This window comes from Anomaloglossus baeobatrachus, chromosome 11, assembly GCF_048569485.1.
Source record: "Anomaloglossus baeobatrachus isolate aAnoBae1 chromosome 11, aAnoBae1.hap1, whole genome shotgun sequence".
Lineage (NCBI taxonomy): Eukaryota > Metazoa > Chordata > Amphibia > Anura > Aromobatidae > Anomaloglossus > Anomaloglossus baeobatrachus.
The window spans coordinates 17290673-17318328 of record NC_134363.1 but is presented as its reverse complement, the minus strand read 5'-3'; the positions used below and the strand labels follow the sequence as shown (position 1 = coordinate 17318328).

Sequence of the window (27656 nt, the reverse complement as noted above, 5' to 3'; positions counted from 1 at the left end):
CAAGTTAATAGCGGTGGACAGGATATGGGTGGACACACTGTATAGTGTTATACTTCAACATCACAGACCAAAAACATTGCTTTGTATTTATGTGACTATTCAGAAAAAAGCCCAGCTCCCGAATGCAAAGCTAAGGAAAAAAGTATACTGTATGATTCAGTAGAAAGCATCGCACATTGTATCCTTCTATGTAATTTCTGATTAAAGAAGGTTAACAGAAAATCGTTAGAAGGTGGAAAATGAATTGATTTATTCATTAACTTTTCTTGCATTGTGATGGATCGTAACAATTCCCGTATCTCTTCTTTAAGACTTCAGGTTCAAAGTTATTGTGAAAGCTGAGGTTGCACATAACAGAATTAGCACAACCTTTCATAGAATATTTCCCATCCCTCTGACCTGTAGAAACAAAAGCAACAAACATTTAGATTTATCATTTACATGTTCTCATTTTTGGATTTTGAAAAAATCTTTTGATGTAAGAGTATAACATATGTGGTGTATACTTGTTTAAAGCAGGCTCAAGTGCTGAGCCTACATGTTTTGCAGCTGATGACGGCTGTGTTATGTTCTGTACATTGTAATAACTAGTGAAGTTTGGGGTCTGTACCGAACATACAGTGTTTTATTAGAAATAAAACAAAAAAAAAATTTAAAGACTCCATCTTTATTATAAAAAAATTGATCGTCCAACATAGTCCACATGGAAACCAATGTCAGCTCTGCTTCATCACTCTGTACAGACAAGCGTCTTTACAGAGCAAGAAGCAGGCTGACACTGAGGCCAAAAACATCCGAAGACTGTCGAGTGATGAGCAGTGCTGTGAATACTCCCGGAAGGTAATGATCGAACTGGAAGCAGAAGCGCCGGCACAGTGTCAGCGGGATGCATTGCGGGACCAGTAGATATAATGACAATGTTTATTATTAACTATATTCTTTATTTTACAGCCCCCCTGCCCCATCCCATAACTGTAAAGTCCAAGCTCGGGGTTCGGACGCAAGTATGCATTATCTCTGACCCCGAACACAGACTTTACAAAAAACTCGGGTGAGTCTCCCGATCCCGAACATCGGGGGGTTTGCCCAACACTTTTAATAACCCCTTAATTGCAGCTTTCAGTCTTTGACAGCTACACGCCAAGCATGATTTGGGAAGAGGGGCATTTTATCCGCACATCGCCTCTCCACTTACATCCAGAAATGCTAATGGGTCTGCAATAACAGTGCTCCTGTGAAATGCATCAAAATCTTGGAAAACTTCAAAACACAAATTTGGAAGTAACCAAATTAGTGATGAAGTGAAGACAAAATCCCTTTCGGTGCTTCCGGAGGATAAATGGAATATCAGTGCAAGTTTGCAAAAACTTCAAGAACAAGGGTTTATTAAGGGTTCAATAAAAAAACGGACAATTACGGACAACGCGTTTCAGCTAACAAAAGCCTTCATCAGGTGTAGTCTGACTACACCTGATGAAGGCTTTTGTTAGCTGAAATGCGTTGCACTGATATTCCATTTATCCTCCAGAAGCGCCGAAAGGGATTTTGTCTTCACTCCATTACCCACGTGGGAGCACCTGTTCAGGACTCTCATTGTTTTTCCCGAGGATTCGTGCCGCATACTGGAGGATTAATAAGAGAGTTGATCCACTACACTTATCATACTAGCGAAAACAGAAGAAATCTGCACGGTGAGTGTAAAATTCGTACGATCATTACAATCTGTGTTTACACACATCTACACTTAGATTTGGTGCCCCGTTGTCCTCTTCTTTTTTCTTTCCTTTATTCTGCAAATTAGTGATGAGCGAGCATTTCCATTACTCATTAAGAGCAGTTTGATAGGCATGACTCTACCACTGGAATATAATGCAAGTCAATGGGAAACTCAAGCATTTTTCCAGAAGATGTCTAGGAAAAATGTTCAAGTCCCCCCTTGACTTCCCTCATACTCACGTGCTCCAGTCATGCCCATTCAAGCCTCCAACTGCTCTAATCGAGTAATGAGCATCTAAGCATTGGAGTGCTCTCTCATGCGTCTGTCAGTCCTTAAGATCTCCTCGCTCATCACTAACCTTAGTCATAATGACCAATGATCATGATAATAATATATGTGGTAAAAATAAAAGCTCTAAAATAATTGTAGTACTGTGATTTTGTTACCTTTTTTCCAATGCATTGAATAATATGTCTAAGTTGGCGGAAAAGGCTTCATCATGTGCCGTACAAATAAATATGACGTCAGAGGGCATTTTGTTCTACCTATATTCATGCATCTATGAATATATATTAAGTGGTGGGGGTGGGATTGGGGCGTGTGTGGCGCCCCTGACCTGGTCAGGCACCACTGAGTACTGCACCCATGCTGGGGACAGTACAATACAGGTAATCCAGAAGGCTGACCGAGGTGTGACTACACAGGCGCATAGTGATCAGGTCTCACACATGTACCTTTGAGAGGACCCCTGGGGATCCCAGAAGGGGGCGAAGCCTCCACCTCCACCCGAGGGGTGGAGGGGGCGAAGCCTCCATCTCCACTCAAGGGGTGTGGTAGAGAGCCTGATTGCTAGGTGGCGTAGGCAGGCACAAAAGGGAAAAGAGGAAGGAGGAGGAGAGGAGCAGTCTGAAGCAGAGTGTGGAGGAGTGAGGAGCATGGAAGTGGAGCTCAGACAGGAGCAGCAGTGCAGGTCCCACGAGTGAGCCGGTTTAGTGTGCAGCTCAGGGAAAGCAGACGTGAGGAGCAGACCCTGGAGCTGTGGCAGTCTAACAGCGTCCGCGCAGTGGCTACCGACGGGGGAGAACGGTCACCTGGGAGTGCTACCCGAAATCCACACACAGCTAAAGAGAGAGCAACGGAGTGGAAAGTAAGGAGACTGTCAGGGAGAACCAGGCCCAAACGGGTAGCAGGTCCCAGTGCAGGGATAGATTCACCTTTCCTTTGCCAAACCTGCATGAGGGGGCACTTTACACCCCCAAGACAACACTACAGAGTCCGCAGCCACGTAGCCACAGTTAGGGCCCATAGTTCACAGGAGGCAAGCAGCCGGAGTGTCCTGGTCCAGGCTACAAGCAAACGGGCCAAAAAGAAGGGGAGAGAGGCGCCAGCAACTTCCCTGGGTGACCCCCATAGGGACTAAAAGTCGGGGTTACCCCAAAACGTAAAGGGCTAAGGAAGGCGAGTCGGTAGCCACCCTCATCAGTCAGCCTGAAGGACACCTGGTTCCAGCCTGGTTCATCCCAGCTACGCCCGGGTTACTCACCCTGTCACCTTCCGTGAGTAAAACCCCTGAAAGACATCCTGCTTGTGTTGAGTTATTCTGCGCCTTGTGGTTCTACACACCTACACGGGACCCTGGGGCATGCCTCACTCTCAGGAGGCTACTACAACTGACTGCACCTACCATCAGCCCCAGGCATCCCTAACCTGCAGTGGCGGTCTCCACTGACCGCAATTCTGAGAGTGGCGTCACGACAATCCTAGAAGAAGGTTCCCTACCTGTGACCAGACTGTTCCATCCATGTGGAGTCCCTGAAGGTAATGCACCGACACAACACTTGTGGGGCTTCACATCTGGCGTCACGAACAGGATAAGGACTAGACCTGTTCAGACAGGTGACCATGTGCCTGGGCGGTCCGCTTGGAAAATTGGAAGCGCCACCATATTGCCACCATGAAAAGCGCGCTGAAAAACAACAGCAGCCCGCGCTGGGAGAAGTTACCGCCCACGAAGAGGTGTGGCTACCCAGAGATCCCCTGCAGAGTCCTGACCTCGCAAGTGATGAGAGCGGAGGCGTTCAGAGACGTCGGGACAGAAAGGGAGCCAGAAGGCTGCTGCTGGGAAAGGAGTTGCAGGAAGTGAAGGAATTGGCACTTCGGCTGCAAGAAGAAGTCAGAAGTCTGCTGAGAGAAGACCTGGAGAGCAGCGACGACGCGGTGAAGATGGCGTCTGAAGATAGGAGCCCAGAGCCGGGTTCCGCTGCCTGGTGGGTCCGGGAGCTTGCCCAGTTCAGTGACCGACTGGAGGCGAGGATCGTGCAGCAGATCAGAGAGGGACGCACGGAGCTTCTGGAGATGGCTGCGGCGGTTCAGGCCTACGAGGGGAGAGCCACGCGACGAGTGCCAGACCGAGCGGCGACGACTCAGACCCCGATGATGCTACCGATGGGTGAGTCCTGTGTTGCCACTGCCAGCGCGAGTGCCCCGACCCCTGTTTCCACGCCCGCGGTCCCTGATGAGATGCCCGGCGCGGCGACGCTGAACCAGGCCGCAGCCACGCCAGGTGCGGCCCGCCAAGCCCAGGCCGCCGCAGCGATGCCCTGCCCGGCCCGCAAAGATCCGGCTGCCACCGCAACCCTCCTCCACGCCGCAGGTGCGACGCTGACCCAGGCCGCCGCCATGCTAGGCCCGGCCCGCCAAGACCCCACCGCAGCAGCGACGCTCGTCCGCGCCGCAAGTGAGGTGCTGAACCAGGCCGCAGCCACGTCAGGTGCGGCCCGCCAAGCCCAGATCGCTGCAGCGACGCCCAGCCCAGCCTGCACAGATCCCATTGCAGCTGCGACGCCAATTCAGGCCGCCGCAGCGATGCCCTGCCCGGCCCGCCAAGAACCGGCCGCAGTAGCGATGCCCGCTAAGACTCCAGCTGCGACCCTGATTGAGACTGCGACAGCGACGCTGATCCAGGCCGCCGCCATGTCAGGCGCGACCCGTCAAGACCAGGCCGCCGCCATGCAGGGCGCGGCCCGCCAAGACAAGACTGTACCACTGTTTACCCCGGCCTGCAAGGCCAGAGCAGACACCGCTCCCCAGTCTAAGGAAGTCCCTGCTAGGAAGTCCCTGCTGGGGGAGGACCCCGAATACTGGAAGCTGAAGGCTGACCTAGAGGCCCAGTTCCCACAGGAGATGGTGGACCGGTATCTGCTCCCTCCGCATGCTCCCAGGAAGACTCCTGCAACATTCATGCCAAAGGGTCCCCCGCCCTGGCCTGCTGATGAAACTCCATCCCTAGCGCTGCCACAAGAGGAGTGCCCAGAAGAACTAAGGGGGAGGGGAGGCCAGGAAGCTGAGAAGCTGACCCCGGAGCCATCAGCAGGGGATCCATGCCCAGAGCCAGAGATGTTGCCATATTCCCGCTGGGATGAAGAGAGCCCGACACCCTCCGCTGAGGAAGATTTGTCCAGAAACCTCACCTGGGAGCCTGCAAGCAGTGAAGTAGCAACCCAGCAGAATCCAGCCCGCAAGACACGGCGCCGCAGCAGAACAAAGTTTTCCCCTGCACAGCAATCTCCGAATAGGAAGGATGAAGTAACAGCCAGAGACTTGGAAGAGAAACGGTCTTTAAGGAGAGCCAAATCCCAGGTCAGAGGCCCACTTTGTCGTGGAGTAGTGGAAGACTTTAGTTTAAAATCAGGATATGGTTTTATAGTTGTACCTGGAATGAAAGAAGGCATCTTTGTGAATAGAAGGGATGTTAGAGCCCATTTGCCTAGAGGACATCCAGGAAGAAACTTACAGATGGGAGACTCAGTGGAATTCACCATGCACCAAGGAGAACGCGGATGGTACGCACTAGATGTTACACCATGCCCCAGAAATCCCTACAGTAATCCTGTAAAAGAAACAGACACAGAAAAAGAAACAGACACAGAAGAAGAGGAAAGAAAAGACAAAGAACCCATTGATGAGACCACTACAGATGATGACAGAGATGGAGAAAGCAACAGGTGCCGCAGCCCTACAGGCCCAAGCCCTGGTAAGGAGGAATCTGTGTAAAGCATGTAAAGTAAAGTAAAGTACAGAAGTTAAAGTTTGAAGTTTTGCAACGTTTACATGTTCAAGAAATGTGCCCACATGAACTAATGTGAGAAACCTCTTTTTGCACTTTGAAAAATGAACCTTAAGGCTATGAACTGGCTATAGCCACAAACTCTCGCAGTGTTTATAGTTACCCCAGAGGTACCACCACCAGAGCCAGCCTGTTTAGGGGCCTGGCTCGCCTGCAACCAGGGAGCATGCCTGTTTATGGGGCCTGGCTCTCCACCACAAAGAGGGTACCTGGTCAGCACCAACTGTGGAGGCCGCCTCTACATCCTGCCAGAAGTGGCTGAAGGCGCGGCTCCACCAGGCCAGGTATACCCTGAAACCACCAGACCATGAAAGCCGCCTCTACATCCTGCCAGAAGTGGCTGAAGGCGCGGCCAACGAGAGAGGGTTTAGGGTGGGTTAACGGACTTCTGGGTGGAGGGTGGTGATGTATGGTACCCGGTGGTTTTAAAACGTTTTACCATGTTTTACTGTTTTATGCATTTTAAAATGTTGTCTTGCAGCCCGAGGACGTGCTGGTGATAACTAAGGGGGAATGTGGCGCCCCTGACCTGGTCAGGCACCACTGAGTACTGCACCCATGCTGGGGACAGTACAATACAGGTAATCCAGAAGGCTGACCGAGGTGTGACTACACAGGCGCATAGTGATCAGGTCTCACACATGTACCTTTGAAAGGACCCCTGGGGATCCCAGGAGGGGGCGAAGCCTCTACCTCCACCCGAGGGGTGGAGGGGGCGAAGCCTCCATCTCCACTCAAGGGGTGTGGTAGAGAGCCTGGTTGCTAGGTGGCGTAGGCAGGCACAAAAGGGAAAAGAGGAAGGAGGAGGAGAGGAGCAGTCTGAAGCAGAGTGTGGAGGAGTGAGGAGCATGGAAGTGGAGCTCAGACAGGAGCAGCAGTGCAGGTCCCACGAGTGAGCCGGTTTAGTGTGCAGCTCAGGGAAAGCAGACGTGAGGAGCAGACCCTGGAGCTGTGGCAGTCTAACAGCATCCGCGCAGTGACTACCGACGGGGGAGAACGGTCACCTGGGAGTGCTACCCGAAATCCACACACAGCTAAAGAGAGAGCAACGGAGTGGAAAGTAAGGAGACTGTCAGGGAGAACCAGGCCCAAACGGGTAGCAGGTCCCAGTGCAGGGATAGATTCACCTTTCCTTTGCCAAACCTGCATGAGGGGGCACTTTACACCCCCAAGACAACACTACAGAGTCCGCAGCCACGTAGCCACAGTTAGGGCTCATAGTTCACAGGAGGCAAGCAGCCGGAGTGTCCTGGTCCAGGCTACAAGCAAACGGGCCAAAAAGAAGGGGAGAGAGGCGCCAGCAACTTCCCTGGGTGACCCCCATAGGGACTAAAAGTCGGGGTTACCCCAAAACGTAAAGGGCTAAGGAAGGCGAGTCGGTAGCCACCCTCATCAGTCAGCCTGAAGGACACCTGGTTCCAGCCTGGTTCATCCCAGCTACGCCCGGGTTACTCACCCTGTCACCTTCCGTGAGTAAAACCCCTGAAAGACATCCTGCTTGTGTTGAGTTATTCTGCGCCTTGTGGTTCTACACACCTACACGGGACCCTGGGGCATGCCTCACTCTCAGGAGGCTACTACAACTGACTGCACCTACCATCAGCCCCAGGCACCCCTAACCTGCAGTGGCGGTCTCCACTGACCGCAATTCTGAGAGTGGCGTCACGACAATCCTAGAAGAAGGTTCCCTACCTGTGACCAGACTGTTCCATCCATGTGGAGTCCCTGAAGGTAATGCACCGACACAACACTTGTGGGGCTTCACACGTGCATGCACCAATTATCTGGCTAATAATGGAGGACTTATGTATAATGAAGCAGGACACCATGTGTTACAGCCATTGGCAAAGCTGGATACAGAATGTGCTTTATTGTAGGTAGGAAGTAACTACATTTGTGACACCCATGGGGTCGTAAAGGGGTTAATGCCCTTGTCACTCATTGCCGGGATGGTGATGCGAGTCCTCACGGAGTCACTGGTGGCCTGGCCCGGTTCCGTGGCCCCGAGGCGTGCACAGTAGAGGGGAATGGCTTGAGGGAGTATGGGGAAAGTGTCTATCGTGACACCTCCCGTGGTGTGCAGCCAGGGATGAGGGCCACCGCTGCAAGGTTCCTCTCCGGGGCAGATGTTAGGTGCAGCCATTGATGGTGTTTCTCCCCACAGATGGAGCGGTGCCCGGAAGGATGGTGGGATGTTACGGAACTGCCTGATAATAGGTGGAATCGGGTTATCAGGCAGTCAGGGTCCACCGTGCAGGGAAAACTCGCTGGTGGTGATGGCAGGAGGTTGGGGACAACTGTACCACAAAAGCGGTACTTGACGCTGTTACCTCACAGCGGCACTAGAGCCAACTGTGGCACTCACTGTTTATCTCACAGCACCTCCCGAATTAGCATAAACGTAAATGAGGGAATGCTAATAAACTTATGGCGAGTGCCTAAATAATATTAGAGGTGGACCTGTAGTTCCTGTCCAATCACAGGAACTAAAACAGCGTGCGGATGGTTCCGCATAGTCCACTAACTAACTCCTCTGTTGCCTCACAGAGGTAGTATAATATAGAGTATGAAGTTAGGAAATCCATTACAGGTCACGGAGATCCCCGACGCTAACCCCTATTAGCTCATAGAGGGTATGTACCTAAGGTGTAGGTGCAAACAGTACTAGCCATACTGAAAAGGCTCAATGTATAACTCCCTGCCTAACCCCGTGTGCTTGCCGCACTGAAGGGAGCGAGGGAACTCTCAATGCTATCCATAGAGAGTCACCTGAGAGCACAGTGAACAAGTCCCTGCCTAAGCCTGGTTCCACTAAAGTGCGGGGAAGCGGGCACTAGCAATGCACTAGTAGGTAGTTAGCGCTTTGACAGCTCGTGTTCACTGGCTTGTGACTGTAGTAAAGGCTAGCTAGTATGAGAGGTCACACACATGAGGCGTCTACCCCATGCATGCACCAAGAACGACTAAGCACTGAGCAGCGTGCTGCAGGGTTCTTTATAGTTTAAGCACTGCCCACAAGATGGAGGCGCCCAATCGGCTCTCGACCAATCAGCATCGAGAGCGTCAGCGGTGACGTCACCTGCGGCTAATCAGCATGCAGAGCATCACGGTCACGTGATCCCGCATCAGCAGTGACATTACCCGCGACCAATCAGCAGCCAGTGCATCATAGTCACGTGATCCTGCGTCATCGATTATGTCACCCGCGACTAATCAGAAGCTGCCATGTGGTGAGCATGCGCAGATGGAGCCAAAGCTGACTTAGTGCAGAAAGAAGCTTGTCTACTCGTGCATGCGCAAAAGTCCCATTTTAGGACTCAGCCTCAGCCGCTAAGGAGTTCTCAGACGGGTAGAATGCCGTGGCAGAGAACCAGAGTGGGAAGAAGGAGGACGCAGAGCAGCAGAACCACGACCTGTAACAGTGGGGGGTGCAGTCCTGGGAGCGGCGGAGCGTAGAATGAAGAAGAATGGAGACTCAGGCAGTAAGTGCGGGTTCCATATCTTTTACATACCAAGTTAAATGTCGCACCCAGGGCACTGGTCACTGCCATGGAGGGCTCCGGTAAATCCCAGGTTAGGTGGAAGCCTCCAATGGTGTTGAAGAAATAGAGAGAAATTTCCTTTCCTCCAGGTGTTACTTTTGGAAGTTGAGGGTCCCGGGTTAAGATCCCACTCCAAGCCCCGATTCCCGTGTCATAATTAAGTGTTCCAAGATTTGTCCTGAGCTGATGTTCAGACGTTACTCCTGCCTTGACTCCAGGCTAGACTGACTAAAGTATCCTGGTTGCGCCTCCTCTTTCCCATGCGGTGCCCGTCCCCCAAGATGTTGCCCTGGTTGACTCATGACTTCTGATCGCCACCCCCTCGTCTGCCCCAAGACAGGTCACTGTGGGAAAGCCCCTTGTCTGTATGAATGATGGATGTGTGAACACCGGTGACAAATCTCCCTCTTACCTGAGATTGGCACCGTACCTTAATTGAGACACGGTACACTGTGGTGACTGAAGCCCCAGGGGCGCCACACATTCACTGTTAGGCACTGCACTGAACAACATACATTATATAAACAGATCTCTTAAACTTGAGGAACGGTTGAATATATCTTGAAACTCCATGTCGTTATCACTGTATAATGCTGATTTTAAAATTAATATTTTATTAACTTAGTTGAACGTCATATCAAAATCTGACTGATAAATTTTAGAAGACGATTATGCAGCTGTTCTTACATGGAGTTTCAAAGTAAGTACATCAGCCATTTCAGAGCTAGGAGATTTGTTTAATTCAGTCTACACTTTCTGTTGTGAAAACTGCAGATTAGTGATGGAGATTAACAAAAGTGCTCGGCTGCTCAGATCTTGAATCGAGCATATTGGGTTGCTCAAGTGCTCAACTTGAGTACCGAGCACAATAGGAGACAAGGGGAAACTTGAGCATGTTTTTTTTTTCTCTTACCTGCCCTGACAAGCTCTCGGCCACCACAGTCCACATCATCCATGTGTATCCTCCATTCTGTCATTATGGTCTCCAGTTTCCATAATACATGACGGTTCTTTGAGCACCATCCAAATGTTCCTCTCTAGTCAAGGTCTCTATGTGATTAGTTCCACTTGAGTTCCCATCCCTTTCTTTTCCAGAACAGAGATTTGAGTGGAACTAACCACACATTTATATTGTCCACGGGGGAACATTTGGATAGCGCACGTGAAATGGAAATTGTCTGGTGATGCCAGCTGCAGGCGCATGATGGAGACAGTCGAGGTCGGGAAGACAGAATGGCGTTTGCCTGGTGATGTCTACTGCTGTGGGAACTCTAGTGTGTGGGGGCTGTCAGGGCAGGTAGCAGATTGGGGTCGAGCATTCAGCTTGAGGACCTGCAGTACTCAATCGAACAAGGAGCTTTCTGAGGACCCCAATGCTTGATCGAGTACAGAGCATAAGTGAGCATTCTTGCCTATTACTACACATAAATATAAATTTGCTTACCTCGATTTGTCAAGTGCTCCCGATACTCAAAACACTGATTCATGGATCCAGTGCAGGCCATCTCTTGGTCAGTCTTACATTCCTCCAAAGTTCCGGTACAGTGGGCGACTGGACATTTTACACCATTTGGTCTTGTATCTTCTTTAGGAACTGGAGGAACACACAGAATGAATTTTTTCATCACATTTTTAAATAGTTGGTCAAGCTTACATGACGGAGTCATTTTCTTGACCTTCAGTTCTCTTACTTATAAACTCTTTTAAGTTCTTAAGTCAAATTTTCCACCATAATTATTAACATTGTGAACTTACGACAAAAACCATCAGTGTTGCAATAATCTTCAAAGCAGCATTTCACACGAAAATGAATTTTGTACTTCAATGATGCTGCTAAGCCAATGATTCCACACGCAGCTTCTGGGGTGAAACCTTTCAATATTGCCCTACCAATCATTCCATCTACAAAATAAGAAAGTAGACATGACAACACAAAAAATATTATGGGGATACTGTATTTTTGGTAAAAAGAATAAATAATTTGTACTCACAAAATTCATCGTATTGGGAAGTGGTCCTACATGGATACCCATGGCTTTCAATCTCAGACAAATCACATTTTGTAGCGTTGTAGCAAAAAGCAGAGTAACATTTATAGGAAAAGACTGTAAAGTAAAGGGGACAATTCAATGACAATTCAGTAAAAAGAGGGAAATTAAAGTGAAATAATGACAATTTTTTAGTAAAGTAATTTTTTTCATAAGCATAGCCAACAAAAACATTACTCATTGTCACCCTAAACATTTAGTGACTTCAACTCTTGACTCATAAAGGTCACCTAATAAGATTATGCTTTTATTAGATCAGGGGCTATTTTTTTCCCCTGTTCCGCATCAAGAACATTTATGGATTTTATTCTTCATCCATTTTTAATGGGTTCAAACTTATTTCTCAGTTTGATATTAAAATAATTTTTACATATTTTTTTAAAAAAAATACATTAGTCTAATTAGATTAGTCAATTTTTCACATTTTAGATTTTTACGGCAATGATATGTATCGCCCCGCTATCGGCAGCCGAGCTGCTCAGATCCGGTCCTTCTGTGGGTGGCTTGAGGGTCTCCGGACGCAGGGGTGTCGCGGCTACTTCAAATGAAAAGGGGGAGTGATAGGATGGTGGATGTAGGACGTATGTGAACGGGCTGAGCCGTACGGAGTTCGTGATGCCACCCACGGTATGTGGTGATATTGGACACCACCGCTGCAGTTACGGGGCACCCATGGGAGATGTTGCGCAGCAAGTTGTTAACCCCTCCGGGAGCAGGGATGGTGGCTCCGGGACCTGTTGGGGTTTGGTGGTGCAGGGAGATGAGCAACCGCAGGGTGCTGATGTACTCACTATTAGAAAAACGCACGAGTCTCTGGTAAACCAAGGTGATGGTGGTCGGTGCCCGCAGCCGGCTGCGTTCGGGTTCCCCCACCCGGTTGGTGGTCTCTGTCTTTCTCCTGCACCTTTTAGAACGGTGGACTGCCTGTGCTTGCAACTTCAGGAGTCCGCTCCTAGCTGGATGTGGCCAAAGGAGCCCTTGCCCGCAGATGCTGGCCCGTGGGATCTCTGGGCCCTAGCGGTGGCCTATTATCCCCCTCGGTGGGCTGTTGCCTTCAATTGGGACTTTGGGTGGGACAGGACCTCTAGTCCTGGCCGCAATCAGTTAATTAACTAGTTCCAGTCGCTTCTGGGCCTAGCTTCAGGGTCAGAGTACCCCCCTGTGTGCTCCGGTTTTCGAGTCGGATCCCCGGGTCGGTACCGGCGGGCCACTACCCTGTCCCGGTCCACCTTGGTTCCATCGAGCTGTCTTCCCAGCTCCTGCAGATGGAGACTGCCGTCTGCCTCCTAGCCAAAGGCACCAGGGCTCCCACCCTGGTACCTGTCCAATTTGGGATATTCGCGTCTGCTGGACCTGGACAGAGCTCCAGCCCACACTCCTCTCTCACTTGAACTCTAAACTTGTCTGACTTTTCCCCACCCGGGTCTGTCTAAACTCCTAGGTGGCAAGGAGGCTGTGGGAAAAGAAAGGCGCAAATAGGGTCTTACCCGGTATAACAGTGTGAGGTGAATGTAAGAAGGGACATTCACCTGATAAGGTTGTGACAGTCACAACCCCTTTGTCAGCATAAAAGTAACGTGGAAGGCAGCAGTCCCGCGAAACAGAGTAGTTAAGGACAGCAGGAGAGAAGCAGGTTAAAGTACCGCGCCAAACCACAGGAGTACAAATGGAATTAATAGATCTCTTTTCTTTATTTTCACAGGTCTACGCGTTTCAAGGACATATCCGTCCTCTTCCTCAGGACAAATGCAGAGAATACTAATAATATTCTCTGCATTTGTCCTGAGGAAGAGGACGGATATGTCCTTGAAACGCGTAGACCTGTGAAAATAAAGAAAAGAGATCTATTAATTCCATTTGTACTCCTGTGGTTTGGCGCGGTACTTTAACCTGCTTCTCTCCTGCTGTCCATAAACTCCTAGGTGGGCGTCTTCCAAACATCTGGTTCCACCCCCTGGTGTGTCTATCAAGCTCTTAGGGGGGTGACTAGGGTATCGAGGTTGGCTACTGTCACCTGCGAGGGAAGGGTGTAATGTGGGGCCCTATTTTTGACTACCTGGCTCGGCCAGGGCGTCACAGATATACCAATAAATAATTTTTTGATTGTGTATCCGTTCTTTAAAAAAAAAAAAAATTGAATATATTGTTCACGTATTTGCTTCAATGTGTTTGGACATTTTATTTACTTTTTTTCTTGCAATAATTCTTATCTTTTTTTCATATATTTTATACAATCTAAGGCTATGTGTGCACATTGCGTTTTTTTCCGCGGAAATGCTGCGTTTTGAACTGCAGAGTTTTCAGTGCCAAATTGCATGCGTTCAGCTTCCCCAGTAAAGTCTATGAGAAAGCCGAAAAATCAATGCACACGCTGCGTTTGTAAACGCAGCGTTTTGGATGCCCAAAATAGCTGCGGAAAAAAAAGCAGCATGTCACTTCTTTTGAGCGTTGTAGCTGCGTTCTCCACCCATTGAAATCAATGATGTGGGTCAAAACGCAACCAAAATACACTTGGACTGTATTACTGTTGCGTTCCGCATGCTTTTTTGACAAGCAAAACGCAGGTCTTCAGTCTCTCTCTGTCAGTGTCAGTCAATCTCTGTCTGTGGGTGTCGGTGAATCTCCCTCTGTCTGTCGGTCGGTCTCTTTCTCTGTCAGTTGGTCGCTCATTCTGTCTCTCTCTCTCTCTGTCGGTCAGTCTCTCTCTCTGTCTGTTCCTCTCTCTGTCCGTTGGTCAGTCTCTCCCCCTCTCTCATGCTCACTGATCCCCGATCACTGGCACGGCGCTGCACGGCTTTCACACTTTCCTCTTTTGAAAATGCCGGCCGCTCATTATTTAATCTGGTATTCCCTGCTTTCCCCGCCCACCGGCGCCTATGATTGGTTGCAGTCAGACACGCCCTTACGCTGAGTGACAGCTCTCTCACTGCAACAAATTACAGCCGCAGGTGGGCGGGTCTATATCGTGTAGCAAAATAAATAACTAAAAAAACGACTTGCGGTCCCCCACAATTTTGATACAAGCCAGGGTAAAGCCACACGTCTGAAGGCTGGTATTCTCAGGATGGGGAGCGCCACATTATGGGGAGCCCCCCAGCCTAACAATATCAGTCAGCAGCTGCCCGGAATTGCCATATCCTTTAGATGCCACAGTCCCGGGACTATACCCGGCTCATCCCGAGTTGCCCTGGTGTGGTGGCAATCGAGGTAATAAGGTGTTAATGGCAGCAGCCCATAGCTGCCACTAAGTCCTAGGGTAATCATGGCAGGCGTCTCCCCGAGATACCTTCCCTGATTAACCTGTAAGTTAAAGAAAATAAACACACACATCCAAAAAATCCTTTATTTGGAATAAAAGACAAAAAAACACCCTCTTTCACCACTTTATTAAAATCCTCAAATACCCCTCCAGGTCTGACATAATCAACAAGGGGTCCCGCGACGCTCTCAGCTCTGCTACAGTCATATGAAAAAGTTTGAGCACACCTATTAATGTTAACCTTTTTTCTTTATAACAATTTGGGGTTTTGCAACAGCTATTTCAGTTTCATATATCTAATAACTGATGGACTCAGTAATATTTCTGGATTGAAATGAGGTTTATTGTACTAACAGAAAATGTGCAATCTGCATTTAAACAAAATTTGACCAGTGCAAAAGTATGGGCACCTCAATATAAAAGTGAAATTAATATTCTGTAGATCCTCCTTTTGCAAAAATAACAGCTTCCAGTCGCTTCCTGTAGCTTTTAATGAGTTCCTGGATGAAGGTATATTTGACCATTCCTGTTTACAAAACAATTCCAGTTCAGTTAAGTTTGATGGTCGCCGAGCATGGACAGCACGCTTCACATCATCCCACAGATGTTCAATGATATTCAGGTCTGGGGACTGGGATGGCCATTCCAGAACATTGTAATTGTTCCTCCGCATGAATGCCTGAGTAGATTTGGAGCGGTGTTTTGGATCATTGTCTTGCTGAAATATCCATCCCCTGCGTAACTTCAACTTCGTCACTGATTCTTGCACATTATTGTCAAGAAACTGCTGATACTGGGTTGAATCCATGCGACCCTCAACTTTAACAAGATTCCCGGGGCCGGCATTGGCCACACAGCCCCAAAGCATGATGCCCCAAAGCATGATGGAACCTCTACCAAATTTTACTGTGAGTAGCAAGTGCTTTTCTTGGAATGCCGTGTTTTTTTGCCTCCATGCATAACGCCTTTTTGTATGACCAAACAACTCAATCTTTGTTTCATCAGTCCACAGGACCTTCTTCCAAAATGTAACTGGCTTGTCCAAATGTGCTTTTGCATACCTCAGGCGACTCTGTTTGTGGCGTGCTTGCAGAAACGGCTTCTTTCACATCACTCTCCCATACAGCTTCTCCTTGTGCAAAGTGCGTTGTATTCTTGACCGATGCACATTGACACCATCTGCAGCAAGATGATGATGCAGGTGTTTTGAGGTGGTCTGTGGTTTGTCCTTGACTGTTCTCACCATTCTTCTTCTCTGCCTTTCTGATATTTTTCTTGGCCTGCCACTTCTGGGCTTAACAAGAACTGTACCTGTGTTCTTCTATTTCCTTACTATGTTCCTCAGAGTGGAAACTGACAGTTCAAATCTCTGAGACAACTTTTTTGTATCCTTCCCCTTAACAACAATGTTGAATAATCTTTGTTTTCAGATCATTTGAGAGTTGTTTTGAGGAGCCCATGATGCCACTCTTCATAGGAGATTCAAATAGGAGAACTACTTGCAAGTGGCCACCTTAAATACCTTTCTCATGATTGGATACACCTACCTATGAAGTTCAAAGCTCAATGACGTTACAAAACCAATTTAGTGCTTTAGTAAGTCAGTAAAAAGTAGTTAGGGGTGTTCAAATCAAGAAATTGATAAGGGTGCCCATACTTTTGCACCGGTCAAATTTTGTTTAAATGCGGATTGCACATTGTCTGTTAGTACAATAGACCTCATTTCAATCCAGAAATATTACTGAGTCCATCAGTTATTAGATATATGAAACTAAAATAGCTGTTGCAAAAACCCAAATTGTTATAAAGAAAGAAGGTTAACATTAATAGGGGTGCCCAAACTTTTTCATATGACTGTACATGAAGCTGACAGAGAGCGATCACAGCAACTGAAGTGAGCCGCGCAATCAGCGATGAAGTCACAGGGTGGTCTCGGGTGGAGGACTTCAGCTGGCCGCAGGTAACCTGAGTGACGTCAGCACTAATAGCGCTGCTCACTTCAGTCAGTCAGGTGATTAGCGGTCACTGGTGAGTCCTTCACGGGTGACCGCTAATCAGGACGCGACACACAGACAGAGCCGCGGTATGACAATGAAGTCGGGTGAAGTTCACCCGAGTTCATTCTCATCGTACTACTCTGTCTGTGTGTGCTGTCAGCCGGCATGTAGAAGAGCTGAATTGCCGGGGGAATGCACTGTCAAAAATGCACCCAAAACGCATGTAAAATGCATGGAAAAAGCATCCAAAATGCATGCGTTGTGGCTTCATTTTTTTTTATAAACGCAGTGTCCAGTCTGCCAGAGAGTGCGTTCTTTTCTGCACTGCAGAGAACGCAATGTGCGCATATACCCTATCTGACATATGGTCTTAAAAGACATTTGGAAGTTTTTAAATTTAGTGGAACATTGTTTTTATTGCTGATCTTCCCTGTAACTGGGGTTGCTCTACAATCCTTAGTTACAGGGGAAATTCAGCCTCCACACTGCATACCAGAAATGTCTAATTAATTTAGGACTCAACAGTTCTTGCTTTCTTCCTACATTGTCATGAGCTTCAGTAGAGGATGCACCGTCAAATTCTCCAAAATTTGTAATTGTTTATCTTTGAGAATACAGCAATTAGGAAAGAAACCATGGTAATAATCTGTCTCCTTTTTCTTTTGTGTTTTACAGCAAGATCTCTGTCACTGCGAATACAAGCAGTGTCCTGTTTGCTGCTTACTATGCGTTGACATTTTAGAATGTATGTGCAGAGGAAGGCTATGTTCACATGTAGTTATCAGTTAGAATGGATCAGTTTGGAGAATGAGTTCTGCTGGATCCGTTTTTTTTACATGGGAGTCTATGAATAATGGATCCGCTATCGGTTTGCTATTTAGTAGTGATTGACGGAATCGGCGGGTCTAATTAGGTTTAAAAAAGAAACCCAGTTTTGGGCCCAGAATTGATCCCAGATATCTGGCTGGACGCTAATCCCCAAATAAGTCTATGGGGATCAGATTATTGTGCTTTAAAATGGTGATAGAAGGGATAGGGGGATTGGAGCAAGCATGTTATACTGACTGAGCCTCCTGTGCAGCTCTAACACTACTTTTAGAGATGCTCATTATCCCTCATGCATATTCACTGCTTCCCCCACCCACCGGTAGTCTCTGCATCTCTGATTTACTTCAGTCATACACACCCATCCCTGCGTGACAGTGCCTTTGACTGAAAACAGTCATACACGCTATGTGTGCATCTCTATTGCTGTAAAAATAAATTAAAAAAAATGACATAGGGCCCCACCATGTTATGATACCCAGCCATGATAAAGCATATGGCTACAAGCTGCATATCTCAGCCATGTGCTTATCTTGGCTGTGTATCAAAATAAGAGGGACTGCATGCAGCTTTTTTTTCAATGATTTAAATAAATAAGATGACAGCTGCAAGCTGTTATCCTGAAGCTGGGGAAGACCCATGCTTATTGGGCCCCCCAGCCTAAAAATAGCAGCCAGAAGCTGTTTTTTTATCTCAGTTAAAGTATTGTTTTGGTGTTTGTGTTTATTTCTTTTCACTTGCAGATTAGTAATGGGGGTCTCAAAGACAACTCCTTTTACTAATATAGGGCTATTGCAGCTGTGAGCTGTTAACCTTTTATTACCCTGATTGCCATCACATCAGGGAAATTAGGATGAGCCACAGCGGGCAGTCATATTCTATGCTCACATGTTGTGGCTTCAGATGTAGAAGAGCTGGAATCGTTATGGGAGCTTGTGCGGATTACATTGAACCTGGGTGTTTGGGGAGTTACTAAAAGGTGAAAGAGGGTGTTTTTTGTATTTTATTTCCAATAAAGATCTTTTGTTGTTTGTGTTTATTTCTTTCCAATTAAAGATTAGTTATGGGGGCGTATCATAGAAACTTTCCATTACTAATCTAGGATTTAGGGCAGCTGTGAGTTATTATTAACCCCTTATTACTCCAAATGCCCTCACACCAGGGCAATCTGGATTAGCTGGTAAAAATCTTGGATTGTCATATCTAATAGATGCAACAATCCTGGGTGGCTGCAGGCTGCTATTTTTAGGTTGGGGGGCAATAATCATGGGCCTCGCCAGCCTGACAATACCAGCTCCTAGCTGTTGGCTTTATTATGGAGGGGTATCAAAATTGAGGGGGGACCGCAAACCATTTTTTAAATGTTGTATTTAAATAATAATAATAATAATAATAATAAAAAACCCACATGTGGATCTTCTTATTTTGATACACAGCCAAGATAAGCGCATGGTTGGGGGCTGCAGCCTGTAGCCATCAGCTTTATCTGTGCTGAGTACCATAATCTGGGGGGACACTACGCCAATATTTTCTTTATTTATTTTTACACCAATCTAGACGAAGACAGCACTTTTGATTGGTTGCAGTCAGATATGCTGTCACACAGGCTGGGGGCACTGTCTTACGGCAACCAATCAGAGACGCTGGGACTGCTGGTGTATGGGAAAAGAAGTGCATATGCATAAAGATAACAGGCAGTACCAGAAGTAGAGTGAGTGGCCTGGAAGCAGAGTTAAACGGGCTTTACATGCTATCATCAATGCGTCATTAACGATATCGCAGCGTGTAAAGGCTACTTTACACGCTGCGATATTGGTCCCAATATCGCTAGCGTGGGCACCCGCCCCCATCTGTTGCGCGACACGGGCAAATCACTGCCCGTGCCGCACAACATCGCCCAGAGCCGTCACACATACTTACCTGCCCGGCGACGTCGCTGTGACCGGCGAACCGCCTCCTTTCTAAGGGGGCAGTCCGTGTGGCGTCACAGCGACGTCACTGAGCGGCCGCCCAATAGCAGCAGAGGGGCGGAGCTGAGCGGGACGTAACATCCCACCCACCTCCTTCCTTCCGCATAGCAGCCGGGAGGCAGGTAAGGAGAGCTTCCTCATTCCTGCGGCGTCACACGGAGCGATGTGTGCTGCCGCAGGAACGAGGAACAACCTCGTTACTGCTGCAGTAACGATTTTTGAGAATGGACCCCCATGTCACCGATGAGTGATTTTGCACGTTTTTGCAATGATGCAAAATCGCTCATCGGTGTCACACGCAACGGCATCGCTAATGCGGCCGGATGTGCGTCACCAATTCTGTGACCCCAACGAGTTCGCATTAGATGTCGTAGCATGTAAAGCCCCCTTAACACTTATGTGCCACGTTAAACGATCGCAAAAGCGGCCAAAATCGTTTGCCGTGGAGAGGTCGTCCTAAAACAAAAAAAAAAAGTTTTCCTCTCATTAACGATATTTTTCCTTATTCCTGTGGCAGCACACATCGCTGTGTGTTACACCGCAGGAGCGAGGAACATCATCTTACCTGCCTTCACCGGCAATGCTGAAGGAAGGAGGTGGGCGGGATGTTACATCTCACTCATCTCCGCCCCTCCGCTTCTATTTGCCACCTGCCGTGTGACGTCGCTGTGACGCCGCACGACCCGCCCCCTTAGGAAGGAGGCAGGTCGCCGGCCAGAGCGACGTTGCAGGACAGGTAAGTCCGTGTGACGGGGGTAAGCGAGGTTGTGCGCAACGGGCAGCGATATGCCCATGTAGCACAACCGATGGGGGCAGGTACGATCGCTGGCGATCTTGCTAGCGAGATCGCAGCGTGTAAAGTCCGCTGAAGAGCCGCGGAGACCGGTAAGTATAAAGTGCTTGCCTGATTCTTAGTTTCTTTAATTTTTATTTGAATTTTTTTTATTACCTGGGTGACTGGACCTGGATCATTATCCTGAGGTCCCTGAGAACTACCAGGGTCGATGCTTGGAACTCCAAACCCAGGGTCAGTGCTTGGGTTCTTATGAACCCGCCTGGATCTGTACTTTTACAGTCCGGGTCCATCCATCATTACTATTCAAACACCAGTTGTACATGCAATTTCTATCAGATTCATTGTTTTCTTAATGAATCCATTACAAATGGACAACAAATAGAAAGCCATTAATGGAGCCATTGTCCACAGATGCCATCTGTTAAAAACGGATCTGGTAAGCGTCCAATTTTTAACAACAGACAAAAAAGTTGTAGTACATATACCTTTTTTGCAAATGGATCTCTATACATCCATGATAATGGATGACTATAGGACATTTCAACCCAGCCTAAAGTATGAGCCGCGTGGAAATTTGAAGACTATGGGATGTCTGAAACTGGATAAGAGAATTTACCCTAAATGAATCTGTTCATAAGACCATAATTTTACTTTTAGTGCTGTCCATCAACAAAAACCTGACAGACGGCACTAGGATAGATGTTACTCCATTGGGCTGTTGAGAAAAACATTTTCTCATAGGCTAAAAAAGTCAGTGTGAAAAACATCATTCCATTTCAACAAAAACAGGTAATGTCAAGCTTCCACTTGGGGGCACAGGGACTAGAGAAGATCAGACTTCTAAGTGAAGTATGAAAAAAAGCCCACAAGATGTCACTAACACCGCTTCAGAAAGTCAAACTAGCCTAAAGTCAACACCGGGACGTCAGGTCAAACTAAGGGAATGAGCAAGCCGTAGTCAAGTGGAAGCAAGGGGGTCAGAAGCCAGGAGATCACATCAGGAGACGGAGGGGAGCAGATCTGTAGTCAAGGAACATAGCTGAGGTCTGAGGCTGGGAGATCAAGGAAGTACAGAGGAGGTGTAGGAGGCTGAGTCACAGAATGGGACCGGGGTCAGGTAAACAGGATGAGAGGACGGGACTAGGAGAGCAGAGGTCAGGGAGAGGTAGGCTGGGTAGCAGGACAGATCAGAGTCAACTTACAGGGACCAAGACACATGATGCTGAGCAGAGATATTACTAGCGACATTACGGAGGTATACAGACAATAATAAAGCAGTAAAAGTCTCAGAATGAGGCAGGTCTGAACAGATCCCTCCCACCTGACTTAAAGGGAACCTGTCAGTTACAATATGCACCAAGAACCCCAAGCAGTTCTGGACGTATATTGCTAATCCCTGCCTAACGGTCCCAGGCTATAGTAGCATAGATAAAGGGATCTTTAGAAAAAGTAATTCTAAAGAGCTTTTATTTTATGTTAATGAGCATGGGGACTAGTCCCTAGACTTGTCCGCCCTCTTAGCATGTTAGCACTCCCACAGGGACATACATGCTATTCAATGCAGCATCAACAGCGGTGTTTCACGTACCTGTGTTCACTGTGACCAATCTTCTGAATACCCGGCACTTGCAGTCATGCGCACTAGATCTTTCTGAAGCCGGGATGTGTACACCCGGCTTCATACTGCGCATGACTGGAAGTGCCCGGCATTCAGAAGCACGGTCATGGCCAACACAGGTACGAGCGTCACCGCTGGTGATGCTGCATCAAATAGTATGTTAGTACACCCCTGTGGGTGTATTAACATGATAAGAGGGCGGCTAGTCTGGGAATATAACTGGGGTTAGTCTGAGGATACTCACACTGGCAAATAGGAAACATAAATATTCAGTTGGAGTATGCTCCTTAGTGTACGGCATGTTTTTGCTATATAATGTCTAAAAAAGTCTTACCGGAGCTGACAAGAGCAAAGATCACACAAATCAGAGTGACCAGGTTCTTCATTGTGGATGTTGGGCGTCTTCTCGGATTCTCTTCGGCTCGTCCTTTCGTCTGTACACCGGGATCATATAAATACTCTTCAGAAAGGTAAAGAAACTATTGTATTATGGGATGGATGAGGTCACTCTAATAATGCCACGACATCAGACTTTTCAGGTTTGCCAGATTAAATATTCTTCCCCAATAAAACAATAAAATATAACAATAGGAACCATCACAATATCTGTGAATTTGTACCTGCCAAAATAAAGAACACTTTGTCCTCCTTGATTTTTGGGCAATAGTTACTTCTGGAGAATGGCTTTTCTTTCTCTAAGGAGACGTCAGGGAACACATTTTATTGTATCTCTCAGTTCCTTATTGTTTTTGTTCTATTTCAGGTGAATAAAGTTAATTTCCAACATTGATTAACTTTATTATTTTCATAATTTAAATACATTTTATTCTTTCTTTTTCCCATTAAAAAACCTATTCAGAACATTATTAATCTGATATAAATCTCCAAATATCCCAGAAAAACCATAAAGGGATTTTTCATCTATACAGCCTGTTAACATTTCTTTTTTTTATCGAATATTTATTTTATTTTATAAATAAAATTACACATGAGAGAGTCAACAAATCAGAAACAAACAAATATAAATCATATATAAACCTTGGAACCAATCAGAAACAATAATAGAACGCATTACTTCACATGTAAACTACTTTATCCTATGTTGGAGGGGGGTATAGGCATGTGTTATTCAATTGAAAGGAAGATCTAAGGAAAGGGCAATAATAGAAAGGTTATAGGTCAAGTGGATGTGAGGAAATTAAAGCCTTAAGGCTACTTTACACACTGCGATATCGGTCCTGATATCGCTAGTGTGGGTACCCGCCCCCATCTGTTGCGCGACACGGGCATATCGCTACCCGTGCCGCACAACATCGCCCAGAGCCGTCACACATACTTACCTGTCCGGCGACGTCGCTGTGACTGGCGAACCGCATCCTTTCTAAGGGGGCGGTCCGTGCGGCGTCAGAGCGACGTCACTGAAGTGTCACTGAACCGCCGCCCAATAGCAGTGGAGGGGCGGAGATGAGCGGGACGTAACATCCCGCCCACCCCCTTCCTTCTGCATAGCAGCCGGGAGGCAGGTAAGGGGAGCTTCCTCGTTCCTGCGGCGTCACACGCAGCAATGTGTGCTGCCACAGGAACGAGGAACAACTTCGTTACTGCTGCAGTAACGATTTTTAAGAATGGACCCCCATGTCGCCGATTAGCGATTTTGCAAGTTTTTGCAACGATGCAAAATCGCTTATCGGTGTCACATGCAACGGCATCGCTAATGCGGCCGGATGTGCGTCACAAATTCCGTGACCCCAACGACACCGCATTAGCGATGTCGCAGTGTGTAAAGCCCCCTTTAGATTTAAAAAAGATGGAGGAAGAGGCTGTATCCAAGTCACTACTTAAAAGGGAACCTGTCATCAGATTTTTTCCTATTAACCTAAAAGAATCACCTTCTGCAGCTCTAAGGCTGCATTCTATGAAGGTGCAGCTTGGCCCTGACTCCCCTTCCAGACCCTGAAAATAACTTTATAAAACTTGGCCCTTAGGTATGCTAATTAACTTGGTAGGCTGGATGGGCGGGCTCATTTTCTTCTCCTTTATCCCCCTCCTGCCGCTGATCGCCGTCCTCCTTCCTTGATTGACAGGATGACGCCCTCCATCATCCTCCTCATCGCATTTTCAAATCTTGCGCCTGAGTCTCATGAGTCTCATGACATGAGTCTCCTGGAAGTTAAAGATCGGACCCGGAAGCAGAAGCGGCCAGGAGATAGAGGTTCTGCAGGATGCATCACGGGACCCGTAAATATAATCATAATGTTTTTTAATAATGTGCATTTTTTTACAGCCCCTGAAGCTGAACTGGTCCTGACCGTCATAAGGGATTCCCAGGAAATTTCATGTTCGGGACCTTGTGCACGAACACTATGTGTTTGGTACAGACCCCGAGCTTTAGAGTTCTGGTTTGCCCATCAGTATTAATAACCCTTTAATTGCAGCTTTAAGTCTTTGACAGCTACATGCCAAGCATGATTCGGGGTGAGGGGAAGTCGGTCTGTTCGCACATTGGCCCTCCAATTCTATGTGCCTGCAATAACAGTGCTTCTGTAAAATGCATCAAAATTTTGGAAAACTTCAAAATACAAATTTGGAAGTACCCAAATTAGTGATTAGTGAGCATTTCCATGCTTGGGTGCTCGATACTCATTAAGAGAAGTTGGATGGGCGTGACTCAAGCACTGAAATATAATACAAGTCAATGGAGAACTCAAGAATTTTTCCAGAAGATGTCTAGGAAAAATGTTCAAGTCCCCCATTGACTTCCCTCATACTTGTGTGCTCCCGTCATGCCCATTCAAGTCATACTTTATCTAAACAGATCTCTTAAACCTGATGAAATGGTTTAATATATCTTGAAACTCCATGTCGTTATCACTATATAATGATGATATTAAAATTAGTATTTTAATAACTTAGTTGAACTTCATATCAAAATCAGACTTATCAATGTTAGAAGAGGATTACGTCACTGTTCTTACATGGAGCTTCAAAGTAAGTACATCAGCCATTTCAGAGCTCGGAGATTTGTTTAATTCAGTCTACAATTTCTATTGTGAAAACTGTGGATTAGTTATGGGCAAGCACAAAAATGCTCGGGCGGTCAGTACTCGAATCGAGCAGATTGGGTTGCTCAACTGCTAAACTCGAGTACCGAGTACAATAGGAGACAATGCCAAACTCAAGCACACTTTTTTGTCCTCTTACCTGCCCTGACAAGCTCCCGGCCACCACAGTGCGGGCAAACGGGCTCCTCCGGTACCCATACACCGGGGAGCGGACTACCGTTGGGGATCCATAGTAGTCAAAAGAGAACATCAAGGTGCAGGGAAAGACAGCCGCCATCACCTGTTCGGGGAGAGACACAGCAGCCGGCTGCGGGACCCGTCCATCCAGCCATTTGGTTTACCGAGGACTTTGTACATTTCTTACTTAGTGAGTACACCCATGCCATCCGTCACCGCGCCACGCTGTCCCTGCAACCCTGCACCTCACCAACCCTGCCTCCCCGTCACATCATCGGCCCCGGGATCACCGACCCCTACCCACGGAGGGGGAAAACAACATCTCAGCTGCTCCCTACCATCGCTCCCGGGATCCCCGTCACCAGCAGTGGTGGTGCCCATTTTCACCACGACCCGTGGGTGGCGTCACGGACTAAATCCCCCAAACCAACCACCCCTTTCACTCACGGGCAAGGAGCGTCGCTCGAGTCCCCGGATCCGGCCCACCGCTCGAGCCACCAAGCAGCCGCAGCAGTGCCGGACCCGAGTGTTAGCGAGAGCGCAGCAGCAATGGCGTCCTCCCCGCCCGCGACATTGTCATCATGGTTTCAACAGTCTCCATAAGACATGTCCATTTGTCATCTCCCATTTCATGTGCACAATCCAAATGTTCCCCTCCAGCCAAAGTATCTGTGTGATTAGTTCCACTTGAGTTCTCATCCCTCTCTTTTTCAGGACAGAGACTTGAGTGGAACTAACCACACATCTACTTTGGCCAGAGGGGGAAGTTTGGATATCGCTTGTGAAATGGAAATTGCCTAGTAATGCAAGCTGCAGGCGCATGATAGAGACAGTCGAGGTCGGGAACACAGAATGGAGTTTGCCTGGTGATGTCTGCTGCTGTGGAACTTCTAGTGTATGGGAGCTGTCAGGGCAGGTAACACAATGGGGTCGAGCATTCAGCTTGAGGACCTGCAGTACTCAATCGAACAAGGAGCATTCTGAGGACCCCAATGCTTGATTGAATACCGAGTAGTACCGAGCATGCTCACCCATCACTACTGATCATACATCCTCTCACATAAATATAAATTTGCTTACCTTTATGTTTCACATGCTTCCGATACTCAAAACACTAATCCATGGATCCAGTGCACTCCATCTCTTTGTTAGTCTTACATTCCTCCATAGTACTGGTACAGTGGGCGATTGGACATTTTACACCATTTGGTGTTAGAGGTACTGGAGGAACTAGAGGAACACACACTATAAAAATTTTCATTACATTTTTAAATAGTTGGTCAAGCTTACATCATGATATCATTTTCACTTCTTGCTTAGTGATAGGCAAACCCCCTGATGTTTGTGTTCAGGAGCCTCATCAGAAGATTTTGTAGAGTTTGAGTTCGCATTCTTAGGTAACGCGAACTAGCGTCCGAACACCAAACTTGGACTTTACAGTTATGGGATGGGGCACGGGGGGGCGTAAAATAAAGAATATAGTTAATAATAAACATTGTCATTATACTTACAGGTCCAGGGATGTGTCTTGCAGACTCTGTCTCTTGGTGCTTCTGCTTCCAAGTCCGATCATTGCTGTGCCCAAGCGTAACCACCTCTGACTAAAAGGACCTACCATGATGTCATAGCCATGTGACCAGTCAAGTGTGAATGTTGTATTGCCTGGTTGGTTACAGACTGGTCACATGACTATGACGCCATGCAAGGTCCTGTAGTCGGTGTACATTACACGGCGGCACAACTGACTGGCTCAGCTATGCAATCGGGTGAAGTCTTGGTAGAGGCTAGAGTGTAGGGCTCCTGCCTGGTATGACGTAACTTGTCACGTGATGGGACTAGAGTTGAGCGATGTTCGAGTTGACCGGTTCGCTAATTTCAAATTCGAGTGATTTCGGTTGGTGTTCGAGTCGTTCGACGAACTTGAACGATTTGCTTCATGTTCGGCAGTTCGAGTTACCGTTTGATAAGGGCTCGATCACCAAAAACATAACTGTAGCTTTTTACAGCTACATGTGCCGTGAGCCATCGCTGACAGCCTGTGGTAAGCTGGTAACCAGGGTAAATATCGGGTATCCAAGCAAAGCGCTTTGCTTAGTAACCCGATGTGTACCCTGGCTATGTGTGCAAAAATCCCCAGAAGCCACACAGAAGCACGTTCGTATGACTTCCGTCGGATGCCACTGCAGTCTGTGTCCCGCTCCTGCCCAAGCCCCAGCCCCACAGCTGCTCGCTCAGCAGTGTCCGAAGCTGCCCGCACTGTAGTGTGTCCGCAGCTGCCCACACTGCAGTGTCAGCAGCCGCAGGGATGACAAGTGTTGCCGTCAGGAGATTAGTAAGGTTCGTCCTGACGTCAGTGCTGTCACTGTCTTCCATGGCCGCCGCTTGTCACATCTCCTCTCGCTGTCGACCCGAGACAGTGACTAGCGGTGACGTCACGAGCCACTCGCGATACATGGTTTGTGAAGGCAGCGGTCATTGAACTCAGTGACAGCGCTGCTGTCAGGAGTGTAGCAGGTAAT

The 27656-nt window shown here is 47.7% G+C and overlaps 1 protein-coding gene across 2 annotated transcripts; it reads right to left on the bottom strand.

Annotated features, from left to right (window-relative positions):
* Positions 1-26709, bottom strand: LOC142256329 (uncharacterized). Of its 2 annotated transcripts, none has more exons than XM_075327958.1 (6): positions 26218-26709; positions 22233-22358; positions 11377-11490; positions 11141-11287; positions 10830-10979; positions 1-399 (listed from the first exon to the last, which is right to left on the bottom strand). In XM_075327958.1, the coding sequence occupies exons 2-6, from the start codon at positions 22282-22284 to the stop codon at positions 257-259; spliced, it is 606 nt and encodes a 201-aa protein (XP_075184073.1). In that variant the 5' UTR covers positions 22285-22358; positions 26218-26709; the 3' UTR covers positions 1-256. The 2 variants fall into 2 exon arrangements, with proteins under 2 accessions (XP_075184073.1, XP_075184071.1); XM_075327956.1 differs by lacking the exon at positions 26218-26709 and adding an exon at positions 22519-22832.
* Between the last annotated feature and the right edge of the window lie 947 nt (positions 26710-27656).